Raw genomic sequence first — 19755 nt, 5'->3', positions numbered from 1 at the left:
TTCTGAGAAATTGATTTTTTTTGACTGCCTGAACTTTAATCATTCTTAAAGTGTTCCTATTTGCATTTGTCATAGTTTTCATAGCTCAGACAACATACATAAAGATTATGGTGAAGGCTGGGGATTCATTCCTGAATATTCTTCGTTTTTTTCCCTTTTATTAAACACATTTTCCCTTTTTTCCTACTTTGATACAGAAAAGACCTAAAAGACTATAATTTTAGTGTATAATAATCTGTTCAGGTGTAGTTTAGCTTTGCTTTTTACTAATGTACATAAGATGCAGCTTTTGGTATTGCTCTTTCATCCCCTGCCTGACCCCTGCTGTTCTTGATAGTATCTCTGCACATTTCTGATATCTTACTTGCACATCTTCTCAATGATTGGCTTGTCACACATGGAGTTTTACCCATTCAACTTGATATACAGATCCTTAAATGTTTGAGCATCCTTATGTTAAACACCAGGCTTCTGCTGCATCTTGGATGTCTTTGCTAACTTTCGCTATCAAGTTATTTGTCACTGACATTCAAAGACCTAGTTATAAACCTGTTTGGGATTTTTCATCTTTTATTTAAATAAAAATCCAGTAATATATGGATTAGGTTATGAGTAGCTGTTTTATAATGTCCTCATTAGTTAGTGAGAACAGTCTTGAAGTAATGGAGTCATTTGCTGCTTCAGTAGCTATTTCATAAATTTATTAGCCATTAGCTCCAAGAATAACTAAGTCGTTCCACTTAAGAGTTTGATTTGTTCTTCATTTTGTGTCTGAGTAATTAGTCACCTGAAATGATACAGTTCACTTTATTTTTAGCGATGTTAAAGATCTGCATCCATAGAAAACACTGTTGCTGGAACAAATTCTCTATTAGTCTGTCTGTGAAAGAACCTGTTTTACCTGCTCCCTTCTCCAAAGAATGTGACCCAAACAGATTTCTGTTCTTACCTGTTGTATTTATTCTACATCTCTGACACACATTGTTCTACTCTTAATTTATTTTTCTTCAGTACTTCTATTCTTAATAGACTGCTGTTCCACCATGTTAAGGGTACTCTGGCACCATGTGCTAGTAATTTAAACTTCTGACTGTCAGACAGAAACAGGTAGTTACTGATGTTCATAAAATATACACCTTAATTTTCCTCTACATATCACTTGGTAGTTTTTATCTATTCTTCATAATTTTAGTAGTGTATCAAAACTTCTTGTAAGATTCAAAATTCTCTGTGTCTATAATGCAGGCTGTGTCCCAGAAAAGCTGTTTTCACAGATGAGTGAAGTTGACCTTTTAGAAAATCTTTTTTCAGATAACCTTACCTCTTGGTTTCTAAAACCTTCCTGGTAATACTTGTCCCTGAGCTGCTTATACCTTCAGCCGTGTTTCAAGGGAACTTGATAGAATTAAGGTAATATGTGAGACCTCTTTGTCACATGGTGTTCCTCCTTTCTGTTGCCTCCTTCATCTTCCCTTCCTTCCCCCATTTGTAAAGTATGCATAGTTGGCAGGTTTTCATTGTTATTAACATCATGTTTCAGTTTTCTGAGGTGTCTTAGTTCTTTTAAGATTTATAGTCCAAGTATTAATTGGTTCCAGGGAAGCTGCTTGATGTGGCTTTATAAATGCAACCTTTTATACTCCCAAGATTATTTTTGCTATAGTGTGGGTAATCCTACACTGGTTACTTTATTTATTAGTACACTGGTGTACTTTATTTATTAGATACAATGTCTTAGCCTTTTTGTATTAGAATTGTGAATATTTTTCCATCATATACTTCGTTTGTTTTTTTTATTTTGGAAAATATGTGAACACACTGTCCTGCTGACTGCCATAATGCACAAGAAACAGGAATGATATTGCAACATGTACTAACTGCATCCAAAAGCACCAAACTGATGTATTGCTTTCATTCTTACAAGTATATTTGTCTTCCGCTGTCTTGATGTTGAATCCTACACTAGTAGCCCAGGTTCCAACATTTTTGTTGCACTGATTCCTATTATGTTGTACATATGTTTTTAAGTAATTTCTTAATAACCAAATCTCCTCCCTTTCTATCACCTGCTCAATTTTTCCTTTTAAAATTTGCTTGTTGAATCTTAGCGTTTTGCTGACCCTGTGCCTTCCCTCTGCTAAAAAATCCCTAAAACTCTTAAATGCTTGAATACTGTTAATGGAAATTCAGTCTATCTGTAAACTGTACATAATAAAGTATATATTATGATTATTGACTCTAGAATGACTTGCAAATTCAGTGCTTCTGAATTGATTATGTTCCATAAATTTTGTAAAATGCTTTACAATCATAAATTTTAAGAAATTGAGCTTCTATAAGCTCTTCAAATTGTCAAATGTACCATCTTACAGAGAAGCAGGAAAGGGATTGTATGAGACAGATTCTTGTGATTTTGGTTTCAGATTTGATGCCTAGGTCTTGCTCTTTGGGTGAGGTTCGCATGTGCATGTGTTAAGGGTAGTTGAGGGGAGTGTGAAGGAAGGAGGATGTTATTTGTCATATTTCCTTTTTTCTTCAGTAAAATCATGGACAGACCTAGACATGTTCTTCTTTCAGGGATACAGTTACTGTTAAATGAGTATCTGGAGAGAACATCTCTGCCAAATGAAATGCATCTTTAAATGATCCATGTAGTTCCCTTTATACTCAAATCCAATTTACTGATAGGAAGAAACGGCTCTATGTTACAGAGTGATTACACTGCTCTAGATTCTTACAAGATTTCAAGAGACTTCATATGACCTTACGTACCTGGCAGGTGCTCTTAAACTATTTTCTTAAACTAACATAGCAAACTGCCTTTGGTTTCTTCCTCAGTCCCACAATGCACACATTGTACATTTAAGGTTGTGTGATTCATGTGTGGATTTACATGCTGGGTAGTTTCTGCCAAGGATGTTCAGTGCAATGCTGAAGATTTAGCTACTATAACTTCATGTAATTTCTTATTCTTGAGAAAACTCTCTGCACTTTTCAGTTACTATTAGCAGCCTCCAAGTTTGTATTTGGGATAAGAAACTTCTGAGCTTTCACACATTCCCCCCTTCTCTACACCCTTCTCAGTCTTCCCACGCAAACCATATGAGCAATCATATAAATTTTTCACTTAGTATGATTAAGGTTGCAGTGGAATAAAATGCCGAAGTACACCTGGGTTTTAAAACAGAAAGTAGGCTGACAGTTTTATGTGCATGCTCTCCTCCTGCTTTGTGCTCTTTAATCTGTGATTTTGCTAAAAATTGCTTTTAAATTAGTATTTTTCTAGTGTATTATCTGTTCCTTGGTGTTGTGACTCCTAAAATGTGCCTACCAATGGATTAGCTCCTTTATTGTCACATTGTATTTATATTCTTTAAATAACAAGGCAGCTGTCTAGGTTAATCTTGGTGGAGAACTTACATGATACAGCGTGTGGAATCTTAAAATATCTTTTGACTTCTTTTTCCTTTTCACTAGATTACTGTTCACAAAAGTCAAACTGGAGTCCCTGTGCAGAGGCCCAGATGAAGCACTCCTTACCTGTAAACATATGCTCCAGATTTGGAAATCCTGCTACAATCTAACTAACCCAAGGTAAGATGCTGTAGAGTGTTGGGCTGCTCACTTCCTTGCTTAGTAGCTTTTCAAGGCAATATTAGGTCAAAAGTCCTGCATTTACTTGTTTTGGTATTTCATATAAACAAATTTATCCTCTGGAAAACTAGAGACTGATGTTCAGAGACACCAGTTGATGGTCATGTGGAATTACCTAGGGGTCTATGAAGTCAACGCCCAAAGCTCCTAAATGCTGCAATGATGAAGACTGGTTACACAGATTGGGTAACTTGAATGAGTTAACCAATTCTCAGTGTACTGGTATGGTCTTGTTTTGTTTCCTGATCAGGGTTTTAGTCTTATATATTGGCTAGTGGAGAGATTGCTTAGTTCAAGGGTTTTCACTGAATAATATGAAGTAGGACAAGACATTAATTAAAAGCATGGAAGCATCAGGGTCACATGGATATAAATGATGTGTTTGCAGAGTCAGCATGGCTGGTTTTTTAAACAGAGGTCTTGCTTATGAACCTATTTGGGTTCTTCGAAGGGATTAACAAGTATATGAATATAAGTTGTTATAGTCCTGTTTGGGTTTCCAAAATGCTTTTGTGGAGGTCTTTTGCCATATATATTTAGATAAGCTGTGAAACAAATGAGAAGGCAACTTAGCAGAAATCCATGCTGGTACTATTCAATATGTTTATCAAATACCTGGAGTAGGAGACAAGCAGAATTTCCTGCTGTCTGGTTGTTTAAAGGGTTGACAGCCTCTGGAGAAGAGATGCTACATCAGAAGAACTTTGTACCAGGTAGCATTAGATACCTTTGTAGCAGTATGATGGACGTTCAGTTTTTCCTGTACTTTGGTTCCAGTCATGTAAACACATTAATCTCTTTAAGAAGATTGAGAGAGTTAACCTAATGGCAGAAGAGGGAAAACTGCTTCCCTGATTGTGGAGGTAGTGAGCATTCAGAGCAGCAAAGTTTGGGGGGTGTGGCAGGAAAAGCCTGGGAGGGCGCCTGAGTCAGTCACAGCATATTGAGGGACCCTGACACTGCATTGTGGAGCAGGGAGCATCACTCAGGTTACAGAAAGCAAGTATGTCAGCAACCAGAAAGGTTTGAGCTGAATCTTTTCAATTCAAAGTGACTGAACGAGGAGTAGGGGCCAGGGAGAAAATTTCTCTTCTAACCTAGTGGGTGGTGCTGTATTTTAGTTAGCTGGTTGTGTGTGTGGGCAGGCAGGGTTAAGAGTTTAGTACCAGAATACTGCACTTTGCAGAATAGCTGCAGTTTTTATGCAAGCCTAATTTCAGACTGGCTTTGCATGTACTCCAACACAACTTTTCACCTTCCATCTCTGCTGTTATATCCTTTACACATATCGGGGCTCTAATCATAACTTGTCATTACTGCGTTGTTGTTCTTGTTCTTGTGCTAAGAGCTACGGTGCAATGTTAAACACACTTTAAGTAATGCCTCCTTCAGACATCAGCAGTGACTGTGAAAACTTACTCTTGGCTGTGTCAGCTTCAAACAGCAGTGGTTGATAACTCTCCTTGGCACCATTCTCCTTCAAGAACATCTAAGTGGAAGAATCAGTGAGGACTATTTTAATCTGATTTTTTTTTTTCATACTGATTTTTTTATCTTGACATCTTAAGTCCTTTCTTGAAGTTATGGTAGTGCATTAAAATCCAATTCAGAATGGAATGAACAGGAACTGTGGATAAGTGTCATGATGGAAGGAGGGAGGTTTCCCAAATCACACATTCAGAGTTACATCAAGCAGTGAATAAGGACACTGAGCTGTAGTCTTCCTTTGGCTGGTCTGTGTGAAATACAAGGACTGAGCACCTACATATTGTATCATGGTAATCCAGATCCATCCAACTCTTATGCAGGGGTAACAGTTATCACTCAGACCTGAAATGTGACTGGGAAATTCTGTTCACCTAGCTGCACTCCTCTTATACTGAAGAATGATGATGTACGACTGTTGTGAAAGCTTTAATTTTTCAACCTTTTAACACAAACTTCATTTTGCTGCAAAGCACCACTTGAAAATTATGTCTCCCACTGGAAATAATGGAAGATGTTTTAAAAAAAGTTCTTTAACCCAGTAATAAAAGGTCTTTTAATAATTTGAAACCTTTTTATAATGTTGTTCTTCAAAGATTTAAATATATTTTATTCTTATTTGAAATACCTGTTTCTGTTATGATTTAGACTGAAAACTAATTTGGTGTATCTTCTCCCAGTGAGATAAGAATTTACTTTTTTGATAAGCTGTGGTTTATATTAAATATTTCTTCTGCAATGAATCAGATTTAGTGGGAACATGGGTTCAGTGTCCTTAATAATATTTAAATAATAAAAATAAATCACAAATACCCAGACATACTTTAAAAAGGGCTAAATGCAATACTGTGAATTACCTTTTTTCAGTCAATATAGAACTTTTGCCTTAATTGACATACAAACTTTTTTCTCATGAGATAGTTAATATGAATTTTAAAATTATTTTGTGGTGCAAGGCTTGGAGGTTTTAAGTGTTTTCCTTTAGCCTGCTGCTTAAAATGCATTAGAAAATAGTTGAATTCTTTTCCACTTTATGGTTTTCATTTGAAAAAGGAACAAACCACAGTTCCAGTGCTGTGCTTAGAAGATATTGACAGTAGGTCTGGCTCTACTTGTCAGCAACATCTGGCATGTGGTTGCATGTGGACTGAGGAAGTAATTACCACAGAAAATTGACACCAGGTGATGTAACAGCCATAGCTGATAGTGCATGGCCCAGAAAGTTCCCCTCTGTTTCCTGTGGATTTCTATAATGATGTCATTTTGTAAGGAAATATTGCAATAATGTCAGAGTAATGCAAAATTTTAATTCTACCATTTTAGCTCTAAAAAGAGGGAATGTTGTTTCACTGACTTTGGCAACTATTAAGAACTGTTGGGAAACTTCCAAATTCAGAAGGAGGCAGTTCTAAAATTAAGACAAATGGAGAGATGTGCTGAATTCCAGACTTGCAGTTTAAATTAAAGTTTCTCAGGCTTTACTTTAAACTAGGAATTTCGTACAGTTCTTTCTCTTCAGGGAGAATTAGATAAAAGATTGCATTCTGCTAAGTTGGGCTAACAGTTCAGCTGCTTTAAATCTTAATTACTTTTAAGTTTGTGGGGTGGTTTGGTTTTCCAATTAGGTTTTAAAGAAAATATTTCTTGATAATGAATAGTACCAGACTTAACAATCCTAAAAATGAAATTACTCTATTAACCATAGAATGTTAAAGAAGGAATGCTCATATGTGCTTCCTTACACGTTGCTGACAATGTATCTCAATGCTTGCCTCATCTGAAGGAGAAAAAACACTTAGTTCTTCAGTCCCTGTTCTTCTGCTGAATTTTTAATAGTAGTTCTAGGAGCAGTAAGTTTTCCAGCAAGCATATCTACAAGAAGCCTGCGGGGCAGATACTGATTTACTAGTAGTTCTAGGAGCAGTAAGTTTTCCAGCAAGCATATCTACAAGAAGCCTGCGGGGCAGATACTGATTTACTGCTAAAGTAGAAGTTAAGTGTGTTTGCCCACAGGTGCAATCACTCGTACTGCTTATGCTCCTGAGATGTTGGAAGTGTTCAAAAGGTTTTATGCTATGCTGTTAGAGTCAAATTGAACATTAGACAGTTAATATGTATATGTGCATATATTAAGAAACCCTGAAAACACAAAATTAAACCAGCCCTTTATAACGTCTTTTCCTAAAATTAGATGTCCTGGTTTTAGTGTTTCTATTGACTCTGGAGAAAGTTGGATTTTCAAACTTACACCTGCCCTCTTGGCTTTCTGTGAAACCTGTACCCCATATCATATAAATATAATACAATAGATTCTCTCTGTAGAGCTGTTAGTTATCAATTGAATTAAAAGCCACTATTCCCTTTTTGGTTGTATTAATTATGAAAACAGAATTGCTGAAGTAAATAAGGATTTAATTTTGCTCAGCTTAATTCTGTTTTAATGCAACTGGCTTAATTCACTGTGAGTGGTTAGTGGTGCTTGGTACTAAATTTGGTCATAGCAGTAACTTTTATAGCAAGAACCTTTGTGGGAGTAGGGCAGCATGCAACTTGTATATCAGTATATAATTTTGTATTTTAATAGCTTACAATTTCTGTACTTCATTACAGTGATTCTGGACGTGGGAGCAGCTTGTTAGACAGAGCAATTGCTGATAGACGACAGCTCAATACAATTACATTGCCAGATTTCAGTGATCCTGAAACAGGTAAGAACTGCATATGAACAATAAAATAGGTTAAATGATCTGGCCATAGCTAGATTTCCCATTAGTTATTTTTTTGATTTTGCAAAATGAAGTTATATTTTTGTTGTTGTCATATAATTGGAAATAGACATTGTGTGATATAAGGTTTCTTTTTCTTCTTTTTAATTTATGAAGTACTTGCTGACCATGTTCTCTGTAAGTTAAAATATCTGTGGTGTGGATCTGGCTGAGTTTAGCAGTATTTCCTTATGCGAGGGCTAAAAATTAGTATGCTGAACTAGCCTACTTGCCAAAGTCCTGTGCTTTTTCGTTCGTTCAGTATTTTCACATTTTTGTTTAAAAAATACATTTAAAAAATTTAGAGACCTTTGAATCTCAAAAGAATAAAAGACATAATTTTGAATTAATTAAAATCTCAAATATATATTAAAATATAATTACATGGGTGGCTAGGCTTACTGTGGACGTATTTTGGCATTATAAACAAAATTTATTTGTTGTAAATCATACATACTGTGGTATTTTTATATACATATAAAAATTATGCTGCGCAGGTATGCTACATAAAAGCTAAAATTGTTACATGTCAGTAAATACTGACAATATATTATTTGCCTGTATGAATATATTCTGTTATCCCAATGCAACTAATATACCTTAGAAGTTATCTATTCAAAAAGTACATGAGCCATGCATTCTGCCAAGATTTTAGAAGGAATTACCATGATATGCTAATTCCAAAAACTTTTGCTGTTTCTTACTTGTGTTCTAAATATTGAATTTTTTTTTTTTCTGGGTTTTAAAACCAACAGAATGCTTTTTCTGGGACCTTTCGTGGGGTTATTTCTGCTCAATCACTATTTGACACAAACAGCTTATGGGAAAATTTGCCAGCATATGAATTTGCCAGTATTCTTGACCTATAAATTAAGACACATTGAAATGTGTACTGTATGTCTAGTATCACAATGGTGCAGTAGAGAAAAATCCAATTTAGGTATTTAACTTCTGAAAATTAAAATTGGATTGAATGTTCAATTTTCAGTGTAGTGTTCTGTGCTTGCTATAGTGCACACAGTTTTAATTGCAAAGATCAGGTCACTTGGTTTCAAGAATAGCAATATGATATGGTGTAATTAACATGGAATCTTCTGTCTTCTTGTATTCATATAATTAAAAGGGGTAAGATAACATATCATGCTGTGGTGATCATTCTGTATTCTAGTCTAGCTGATTGTTTCATTTTTAAGAGCATAACTAGGTTTTATAGGTTTCATATATATAGATAGATATAACTATAGATAAAGTTTTATGCGTTGTTGGGGATGGTTGTTGTGAAAGGTTTTTTGTGGTTAGTGGTGGTTTTGTTTGTTTCTTTTTCAGTGGGGGCATGCAGCTCTTGATTTATACCTTCAGGGTGTCCCATTTTATGTCTGCCATACTTGAGAGCACAGTGAATTGGTGCACTTTAAAGACTGCATATTCCTCAATGCTTTTAAGTAAAGATGAACCCTCATTCAAAACAGTAAGCTTTTCAAGCAGCTTGCCCCAAATTCAAATCCTGCAGCCAATATCCTGATCTAAATAGGATCTCTGCATACATTCTGATTTTTCTAGCAGGTCCAAATTGTATTTTTTCTGAATCTTAGCTGTGTTATTAGAACTTAACTCTTTTGTTAAGGAGAACAAGATGGAAAATTAAAAATATGGGATCCGTTTTTGATTATTTATCTTATAAAAGATAATTGTGGAGGATCAGTTGGTAGATGTCCCTTATGGTGGTTTTGTTTGTTTGTTTGTTTTTGGGGTTTTTTTGGGGTTTTTTTGAGGGGAGTTGGAGTTGATTTTGGTTGTTGTTGGGGTTTTTTAATTGTTAATTGATAATTTTAGCAGAAGAAACCATGTTGCAATACCAGTACTTAATTTCTGGCAAGGATTAGAACTTTGTTATCTACTGAATCTATGTAATTATATATATAAAAAAGCTCCAGATCCAGAATTCTTCATCAGAATATTATATAAACATTTTGTACGACTTAAAAGAAGATGGTACTACAGGAATAAAAACAGTCAAGCTTGTCATAGTATTTGAGAAAGCTTAATAGACTTTCAGACTGTCAATAAAATATTATTCACAACAGATAGATGATAGAAACAATAGATAGTCAAGATGTTAGACCTTTGTAGGGCTGAAAGGGTTCACTTGCAAAATCTGTGGATCCACAGTGTTTAGAAATGCAGAAGGAATTCGGCAAATAAGTAAAAAAATGTTAAAATGCAAGAAAGTTCTGGCTGAAAATCCTCTCAGGATGGAAATGTGTGTCCCCCTCCTTGCTAAACTACCTCATGTAATGCTACTTTGTAGAACACATTTCTATGTCTGGATATGTGTGAACATTTGGAAATTTTTCCCTTCATAACTTTGTTTGCCATCTGTGATGATGATGATGATCCCCTTTGCCTGTCTAGTCTGAATTCAGTCATTTAAGTACCAAGAAATGAGAGCTAAAATTCAAATTTGAAGTTTATGTAAAATCCTTACAAAAAATCCAGGTACAATGGGTGTAAATTCTTCTTATTTTTACATTTATCAATTTAGCAGAAGCTGACCTTTTAAAAAAAGATTGAAAACTTGCTTTATATGGAGCTCTTTCCAATCCTATAATAATTAAATGATTGAAGTTTAAATTTGTGTAGCCTTTAAAGTATCAAAAGAGCATTGTGATTTTCTTACAAGGCTAGACTGTTGATTCTAATGTCCTGATCAATAACTGTGTCGAATTTACTTTAAGCTTGTCTGTTTCAGTTGGCTTGCCATGAGTGGCATGCAGTTATATTTGTCTATATCAATGAAGGAAAAAAATGTAGAGGAAAAAAAAAAAAGCTTTGCTGAATCAATCAATCAATCTTACAGGGAGACAGACACATTTCACATCCAAGGACATACAGAAATATGCAAATCTCTACAGGCTAACTGGCTATTTAATTAATATAAATTGCAATCAATCTTTTTAAAAACTTTTTGTCCTGTTTGCTTTCAGTCCACCAAGTTTATCATACGAAGAAACAATATAACCTGAGTTTTAGATTTTGACTTTTTTTTCACTATCAATATATATATTTTTTAATTTATGCCTTGGAACATAAGGGGGAAAAAATATTTGCTTTTTAAATCTAACTTAGTAGGAAAGGAGAGCACAAATAAAGAGGTATTTTTGTTATTTTTGCTTTCAAATGTGATATTTATTTTATGTAGGAGCCTTCGATCTTACTGAATAGTGAAACAAATGCTTTGCGTTTTTGGCATCCATGAGTCCATCAAACCCAGTTGTATCTTTTTTCTTTCCTGTCCCTCTCCATGCCCCCTTACCATTCTCTTTGTTTCACTTTTTAGCCTCTGATACTTCCTCATCTTCTCTCTCAAGAACAGAGTCTCCTCTCCAACTGTTTGTATCTTCTCATCTTCCTCATCCTAAGCCAGACACCTTTGTCTGGCCCCATGCAGCCTCTCCATACTGTGACCAAGTTCCTGAGCCCTGTTCACCTACTCGCTGTAAATTGGCTTTCTATTCCTGATGAGCTTGTTTGTGCTGTATTTTTCTGATAATCTTCATAGCTGATAAACCGTGGTTGAATAGATTATGTTTCAACAGTGTCAGTGAAATCTGGCCTTTCAGCTGTTTTTCATTAAATACTGCATGGGTTTTAAGAGTTTCATCAGAGAAGACTGTTTTATTCATCCCAAAAGATGTAAAGCTACAGACGTTTAATACTCTGCTCTCATGAGTGTTACAGAGAATTATAGGTGTTCAGTGAAAGAGATGATTGGCCAAGGCTGCTTTGTAGCATTTACTGATGTAAGTTATTTCCAGTGCTTGCATCTTTTGCCTTCCCTGCCACAGAATGTCCTCTTATTTGAATAGTTTTTAATAACTTAATTTCAGAAAGCCTTTAACTAATTACAACCAAAACATTCCCTGAAAATTCACTCAAAGGAAACCATTGCCTGAATATCAGTGTGTATCATGATGCAAGTAGGGCATATTGGATTGATTTGGAGGAGGCATAAAGAGCAGTGAAAATCAGCATTCTGCTGTTTCAAGTCAAGAGTCTTTCTGTTAATTGAAATGATGCCAGTTTAAACCAGCTATAAGATCGGTCTCCATGGTGTTTAAATACAAAATGTACACTAATGCTGCCAGGGTAGTTCAGGTGACAGGGTAAAATCAATGTAGTTTTTCAGCCATTTCCTTTTAACTCCTTTTAATTTCTTTTAAATTGTACTTCACTCATACCTTTATACATAGCACTTTTTTGTCACTGAATTCACTATAGTCTGATTTTAAGAAATTATTTTTGACACCTAGTCTTTAGACTGGTTTCATGTCAAATATATATATTCCAAGCAAAATGTAGCAAATAAATCTTAGTGTATTAGCAAAATTCACTTGTTAAATAGCTGACATAAGACCAGGGTTTTGAAAACACTAGCTCATATGTAAGCCTGTAACTGGAACTGCCAGGAAATCTGTGTCCTACAGAACTTTGAGTCTGACTTCCTTGAAGCATTTGAATAGCTGATTAGCAGCTATTACAGGTTTGGCTGTCATTGAGTTGAACTTCTTCAGACCTATACTATAAACAGTACATCCCAGTTAACATTAAATTACTTGTTCTTTGCAAAGCTAAGTTAGTAAGAACCTACTCAAGAATGAAAGCAAACTAAAAGAATCATGAAGTCAAAGCACAGATTCCATTATGTAGAGCCCAAGTTTTCCATTTCCAAGCTACTGTATCCTCAGGGAAAGGAGCTTCTACCATTTGTATGAAAAGTAGCAGAACCATGAAAAAGAAGAAAAAAAGATATTGGAGTCCTTTGTATGGTGTCAATAATTAATGAAAGTTAAATTAATGAAAGTTAAAGTTGTCTCAGTAAGGAACAGTTTCCCTGGATGCCTGTGTTAATATAATTTCAGGGGCTGAAAATCTCATGTTCTGTATCTTGCTCAATTCAATTTTTTTTCTAGTGAAAGAAGCCAAGGGCATTTTGTATTACTGACTTGACTTCCAATTTCTGTTGAACAGGAACATGATTTTAGAGGTGTACCATCTTACTTAATTTTTTTATCTTTTGAAATCCTGTAAACCTGATTTACAGTTTGAAGGTTATCAGAAATCCTTTCGCTCTTTTGAATTTCTGGCTTATATATCTCTATATAACATTTTTTTTTCTTCTTACTTTGGATTGTAATTTGTGGTTTGATCTATCCAAAGGCAAGCCATCAGATGCTTACTTTCATGGGGTTTACTCCCTTTTTTCAGTTTGTAAGTAGTATTGACTGTGCAGTTCTATTAATTTCTGAAGGACTAAAATCACCATTTCCTTTAGCACAAGACGTACATGTTTTGTCCATCAGTAGTCGAAGCTTGATGTGTAAAGCAAGGCTGATGCTCTTTGCCCATTCAGTCACCCTAAGGGCTGTAATCTTACGAGACCTGAATGCACTCAACTAACACTTGGATTTAATAATTAAAGAGGCAGTATTCATTTCTAGAGGACTGCAAATAAAGATATATTAGGCTGGTCTTGTGTAACACAATGGCCAATTGCCAGTACATTGTATTATACCACTGCTGTTCTAAAGAAGTACACTGATCCAGAACTCAATATTGCAGCTACTGTCATGACTCATAATAAGCCATTTCTTTTGTGGTACGAGTTTTGCTTGTAAAATAAATGAAGAGTACACTTTGAAATGATGAAATTATGAAAGCAGACTAAATAAGAAAGAATTTAGAATATAGATCAATAAAAATAACTGCTGTTTTAATCAGGATGTGAATTAATATTCTTTTTCTCTAACCAATTACCTTGTAAAGCTGTGTTCATAGCATTCAATTATATTTTTCATTGTTTACTTTACCTTTGCATAATTTTTTTTGGGTAGTACAGGAGATCAATTTGGTGAAGGAGAGACAAGTAAGAAGATGCATAAGCCAACGTATTTGACACTGACTAAGCACAGAAAGTCTTTTCCAAAGAGCTGAGAGGATGCTCTGTGAATAATGCTATCCTTGCCTGACTACTATCATCTCCATGCACAACTTTGTAGTAAAATATAAGATAGTTTTGTAATTTGTGATTGTGCAAGGTATCTCAGACTCTTAATGAATTTTAAATGAAAAAAAAAAAGTGAATTTTGGCTAAATTTGCCAATCTGTCTTATCAAATGCATCACTTTAGGGAAGTCTTAGTCCTGAAGAAGGTGCTGCCTCTTTGTGTTATGTAATTGCTTTTCTTACAATTCTCTGTGTGTCACACCACTAATGTTCTTATTTCCAGCTCTTTGTGTGCATGTAAAGTTGAGTCATGGGGGTTTTTATCTTTTCTCGTGCATGAGCATTGCAGTTAAAGCATTTTTTTCTTTTTGTAAATATTGAAATGTTTAAAATGGGATGAATGTAAAACTATTGAATAACATTCTCTGTTATGGCATAAAAAGAAATCCTTCCATACTCATTTTGTGAGTTGATATGATCATGTTCCATGAAGGATTACAATCCATTCTATTACTCATTTTCAGAAGGGAAATTGATGTACATAGCAAAGTGATTTTGTTTTTCTCAAAGCTGTCATGCCATCTAGGTACTGATAGAGTCCAGTTTATGTCCATTACACTGCATTGTGAAGAATTTATGTGGAAATGACCAAGGAAAGAACTGAAGAAGTCATAACACACTCATTTACATAGGGTGTGTGGTGTTTACAAATGGTATTTAATGGGTGAGTTCATGTGAACTCTCATGTAACATTTATGAAAGGCCCAAAGAGAATAAATTGAATACTTTATTCACAAAAGTTTAACTGTAGGTGTGACTTGGAAAAGAAAGGTTTCTGTGACGTGACTTAACTTCTTGGGTAAATTGTTTTTGTTCAAGGTTCTTGGTAGGTTTTCTATTTGAGATTGAGTTGAAACATTGAATCTGCAACATGGTTGTTGCAGATAGGATGTTAGTATGATGAGAAGAAACTAGGTTCTGGGCTAGTGCCATTATAGGAAACTTGAGTGGCAGGTTATACCTTTTTGATTTAGGAACATTTTGTCAAGTTAAGACCTCCTGTCACACTTTGCAATGTGATCGTGATTCCAGATGTTAAACAATTTAGCTGGTGAATTCTAGGTCTTGCAAAGACAGTCCCTATTTCACACTTAGCCTTTTTTGTATAAACAAGCTTCAGAACAAAGCTAAACAAATGAAAGTGAGTAGCCAGGATCTATTTTGGTGATATTTTAATTTTCCATGCCTCATGATTCCATTTCAAAATAAATACTCTTTGCTGCTTGTGTTATTTGTGAGTCTTAAATGTTGTGCTATAACAGCAGGTATAGAAATTATCAGGAGGAGCAAAGGTATTTTTGTGCATGAAAGATTAGTAAAATTTTAAATAAGAAATTGCTGCAACTCTATCTGAGCATTTGAAGGAACCTACAACAGAGTGAATTGTAAGTGAAAGTGAGGATATGTTTGTGTTTGTCTGTGGGTCCTGACCTCAGATCAAAGAAAGACAAATGCAGATAAGACAAAAAGAGAGAGCAGAGCTGGTGACAAAATGAACAGGGAACCTCCAAAGAAACTAGCTACATAGGATCTATAAAGCTTCAAGGAGACTCTAAGACACACTTGTTACCCTCAGTTTCTCACAAGCCACTTTGTGTCTTTACCAGTTGTAGCTGAAATTGCTGTATGTTTTAGAATTGTCATGTGAATATCAAAATCTGAACCTGTTATTTCAGGACATCTTGGGTTAAGGCAAGGGTACAGATAAGTTAGCACTAATATGAATATACTTGACTAAAATTTTAAGGAAGGTAGGAAAAAACTTCTTAGTACACAAGATCTTTAAATTATGTTTAGTTTATGAAGTGAAAAGTTTACTGAATGTGTTTTAACAAAAAGAGCCAGAAATGAGTCAGATGACACCTAATTGTGAGAGTACTAAAGAAGTATTTAGGTCTTTATGGGTTAGAGGGTTAGCATGAGTGCAATGACCCTGAAAGATGCCTGATTGACCATTGCTTTGTATATGTGTTTTCTTCAGAGAACTAATTGCTGCAATATGTTAAGGGATGCCTTTTTCCTAAGGAGGAAATATAAACAATTTGGATAATACAACTTCAAAGAGAAATTTTAGCAATACTTTCAAACTTTTTTTCATCTTTTTATGCCACTCCTTATAAAGTCCAGGGTAGGAAGCACTCAATATTCACTCTGTTTAATTTTAATACAGATGGCACAGAAACTCATAAGAATCTTGTCACAGTATAGTTATTTTTTATAAATAAATTGATGTAAAAAAAGTTTTAATCATACATTATCATATGTGCTTTATGGTTAAATACTGGAGACTTAAAATTCAGCAGCACATTTTCTATATGAAATTACCTGTGACCTGGCTAGCAGTCAGAATCCTGACTTTAAATAATAGAAAATATAGGCCCTTTTTAACATTAAATTGTATAGTTACTTTTCCAAAGGAAGAGATTAGATGATCTCTGTTATGGCAGTGAATTGGACCTTTTCTTTACAAATTGTGCTGGAGAGAAGAAGGTGCTTTCACTATTAGTCCCTGGAAGGCTAACAAGTGCTTCACAGAAATGGCTGTCAGACAAGGAGAGAGTTACTCATGACTCGTGCTTATTTTTGGTGCACTTGCTAGTATTTTTCTTATAACACACTTCATGTGCTTCTTGCTTAGACTTCCCTTTTAAATTTCTTCAGAATTTAAGCTTTAAAATGGGAGACAAAATAACTGTAGCGAATGTTCAACTGTGCAGGCCGGACTTGGAATTGTTTCATCAGTGAGTAAAAAGGAAAGCAAACTCTACTGCCAGGCACTGTTTCACATATCCAGGGCAATTCCTTGTTCATAATGACATGAAATGCTGATTATGTCCTGTGCTGCTTTTCCTTTGTTTCTTTCAATTCAGGGAACTATGATGCATACTTTCAGACTAACTTCCTCTTCCTACTGATCTGTGTACTAGGAGTTTCTGGTGCTTTCTGGTTTGCTGATTTATCTTGTCACACTTAAAAATTTATATTTCATATGACAGATCTCTTCTCATTAAAATACTTAGAAAACCTGTGATATTCAGAGTGAAGGTTTTATTTATTTATTAACTTGTAATGATGAGGACAAGCTTTTGGGGTGCAGTTCAACTTGTACAGGATTCAATACTTTCTTTTGGAGTATCTGCCATTGTTGATCATTATGGATATGGTGATGGAGTTAGACAATTTCTCATCTGATCCATTATGGAATATTTTACTGCCTTTATTTTTTAATCAGGCCTAATCAGTATGAGATTTTGTAATTTGTAATTATAAAACAACTAGAGATATACCAAGGCTTAGATGACAAGAAGGAGTGTGGTTTAAAACATTCATGGTCTTGATTTAAAAAAAAAGTCATGACTAAATATGCTGGCAGTAATTGACTATCCAAAGTACAGTTGCCATTAGATATTCTCTAGTCATAGAAGCTTTTTAATTCCAGTACTTTGAAAAGGTTATTTTTTGCCGATGAGATTCTAATCTGACTTGGAAATGATACATTTTATGAGAATTATCCTTAGTATGCTCTGGGAATGTTTTCTATGCAAAAAAAAAACTTTGTGGACTTTTTAGCCACAAGGTACTTTAACTCAGCCTTCTTGATTAGGCAAGTTTTACATTCAGTGCAGTTTAATGGTGTATTTGTGATGGTGTGTGTCGTGATCCCTGTGTGCATTTTAGTTCTCTTTTTTTTGTTCTGTTATTAGTTGTAAAATAATCCTCTAATTGCACTCTGTGGAAAGACATAGTTAATACTAACATCAAAGTGAATGCAGCAACCTGAAAACTATAGTGTGTCATACCATCACAAACCTTTTTTGGATTGCACATTCCTAGAAAGGAGGTGTCAAGTTTAATAGAGAATATTCATAGTAGCAACCCAAAAAAATGAAAAAATATCAGGTACAGTTACCAAAGTTTAGTGTGTGTTTTGTATAGACCTTCAGACCAATATGAAAGCTTTCATAAGAAAATTGGTCTAGCATTTTAAAAAATTCTCCAGGATGGTAAATATAAATTAAATATTGAGTTTGGGATGCAGCCTCTTACGGAAAGGGTTGCAATTATTAAATCTTTTATGCAATGTATATGGCCTTCATTATTCTGTGCTGATAAATTCTTTTTATTGCTTCTACAGGTTCAGTCCATGCCACATCAATAGCAGCTTCCAGAGTGGAGCAAGCATTGTCTGAGGTTGCTTCTTCCCTGCAAAGCAGTGCTCCTAAACAAGGTCCCATGTATCCTTGGATGACTCTGGCTCAAATATGGCTTCATGCAGGTATTGTGATAGTAAAATTTATTTTTTATGCCCTTTCCTTTATTGCTAGCTTAAGGACTTACCAAAATCTGTTTCATTCAGAATCTGTTATCACTTATAAGATAATAATTTTTCCACGTGTGTGGCACTGAAACAAGCCAAAAAATAAAAAGCACACTGGAGTTGCTCTGTGTGTAAGATCATTTATGAAAGATAAGCAGTAGTTTTAGAATGTAGCTGTTACCAGTGGAGTCATATCTTTTGTAGAGCAAATACAGTACTCTCTCCCTTATCCCTGAAGAATTTAGTTTCTGAAGTTTCTAGAATATCTTAGTGCTTGGAAATCTAGGTGTCCTTGCAGAATCACAGACTATTCTGATTTGAAAGGCACTCACAAGGATCATCAAGTGCAATTCTCAAGTGAATGATCCATGAGGGGATGGAACCTGTGACTTTGGCATTACTAGCACCATGCTCCAGCCAACTGAGCTAATCCCAGGTCATTAATGAATCCATTGAATGGAAAAAGATGTTTGTAAGATTTTCCTGTAACTACAAAATTTTATAATAGGAAAGAAATAACTGCATATGCAGGGAAAGAAACAGTAGTAGTACTATTGAGCAACCTGTCCCTTGCAGCTGTGATAATGAGCCCGAATTCCATTCTTTTCCTTCTGGTTTTGTTAATGTAAAAGACTCAGGATTTTTTGTCTAAATGTAGAGTCATCTTGAGTGGATATAGTATTATGCTGATGCCTCAAGCTAACTGCAGTATCACAAGTGGCTGTTACATAAAATTTTAACCAGAAAATTATGATCCAGTGTATTTTTATATAGTTAAAAATGTACAGCATGGAATTGTTTTTATTGATAGCTGGATCAGAAAGATGTAATTTAGAAATCAGCCAGCAATTGTTATGCCTTGTTCTGCTTTCAGAATCACTTTTTCAGTGACATATTTTTTTTTCTTTCATGTTTTCAACAAAACTGTGCTTTATTTAGCATTTATGTAGCATTTTAATTTACCTATTTACATCTACAGTTTTATGGTGTGAAAGTCGCGGCAGGGTAATGGCTCCCAGTTATAAATGGTTTGATGGTTTAGAGAAAAAGCCCAGAAGATTGGAAAGAAAGCAATTACAGTGATTAATAATAGTGATCTCATTTGGGCTATTCAAAAGCAACACAGATTAGAATAGGGCGAGGTCCAACAGGGTGTAGTAAAGTTGCCTGCTCTGCATTGTGGCATCATTGACTTTAAATATTTATAAACTGCCACAGATGGCCATCTACAGTAACTCTCAGCATCTATAATGCTGGTAATTTCTCAGCCTTCTGTGGCAGCTTGTTCCACTACTTATTTTCTCTTTGGTGGGTTTTTTTTTGTTTTTTTTTTAAATTTTTTGTGGGTTGTAGTGGTTTTGATTTGCCAATCTGAGTTTCTTCTTTCCCGGCCAATGCACCAATTAATGGAGTGGGTTTAGTGCTGGCTGAATGCCAGTGTACTCACTAAAATTATTTACTCATTTCCTG

The 19755-nt window shown here is 34.9% G+C and overlaps 1 protein-coding gene across 4 annotated transcripts in view; it reads left to right on the top strand.

The window, feature by feature from the left end:
* The window catches only part of TTC7B (tetratricopeptide repeat domain 7B), a 120021-nt gene that overhangs the window by 72032 nt on the left and 28234 nt on the right, over positions 1-19755 (top strand). For 2 of the 4 annotated variants that reach the window (XM_030274846.4, XM_072930337.1), the window contains 5 exons: positions 3478-3594; positions 7750-7847; positions 11242-11400; positions 13122-13172; positions 18103-18243. In XM_030274846.4, coding sequence (XP_030130706.4) covers positions 3478-3594; positions 7750-7847; positions 11242-11400; positions 13122-13172; positions 18103-18243 — 566 coding nt within the window. The remainder of the gene's footprint in view (positions 1-3477; positions 3595-7749; positions 7848-11241; positions 11401-13121; positions 13173-18102; positions 18244-19755) is intronic. The other 2 variants (XM_072930336.1, XM_030274845.4) reach the window with 2 other exon arrangements.

This window comes from Taeniopygia guttata, chromosome 5 (assembly GCF_048771995.1).
Source record: "Taeniopygia guttata chromosome 5, bTaeGut7.mat, whole genome shotgun sequence".
Classification (NCBI taxonomy): domain Eukaryota; kingdom Metazoa; phylum Chordata; class Aves; order Passeriformes; family Estrildidae; genus Taeniopygia; species Taeniopygia guttata.
This window is presented reverse-complemented; position numbering and strand designations above follow the sequence as displayed.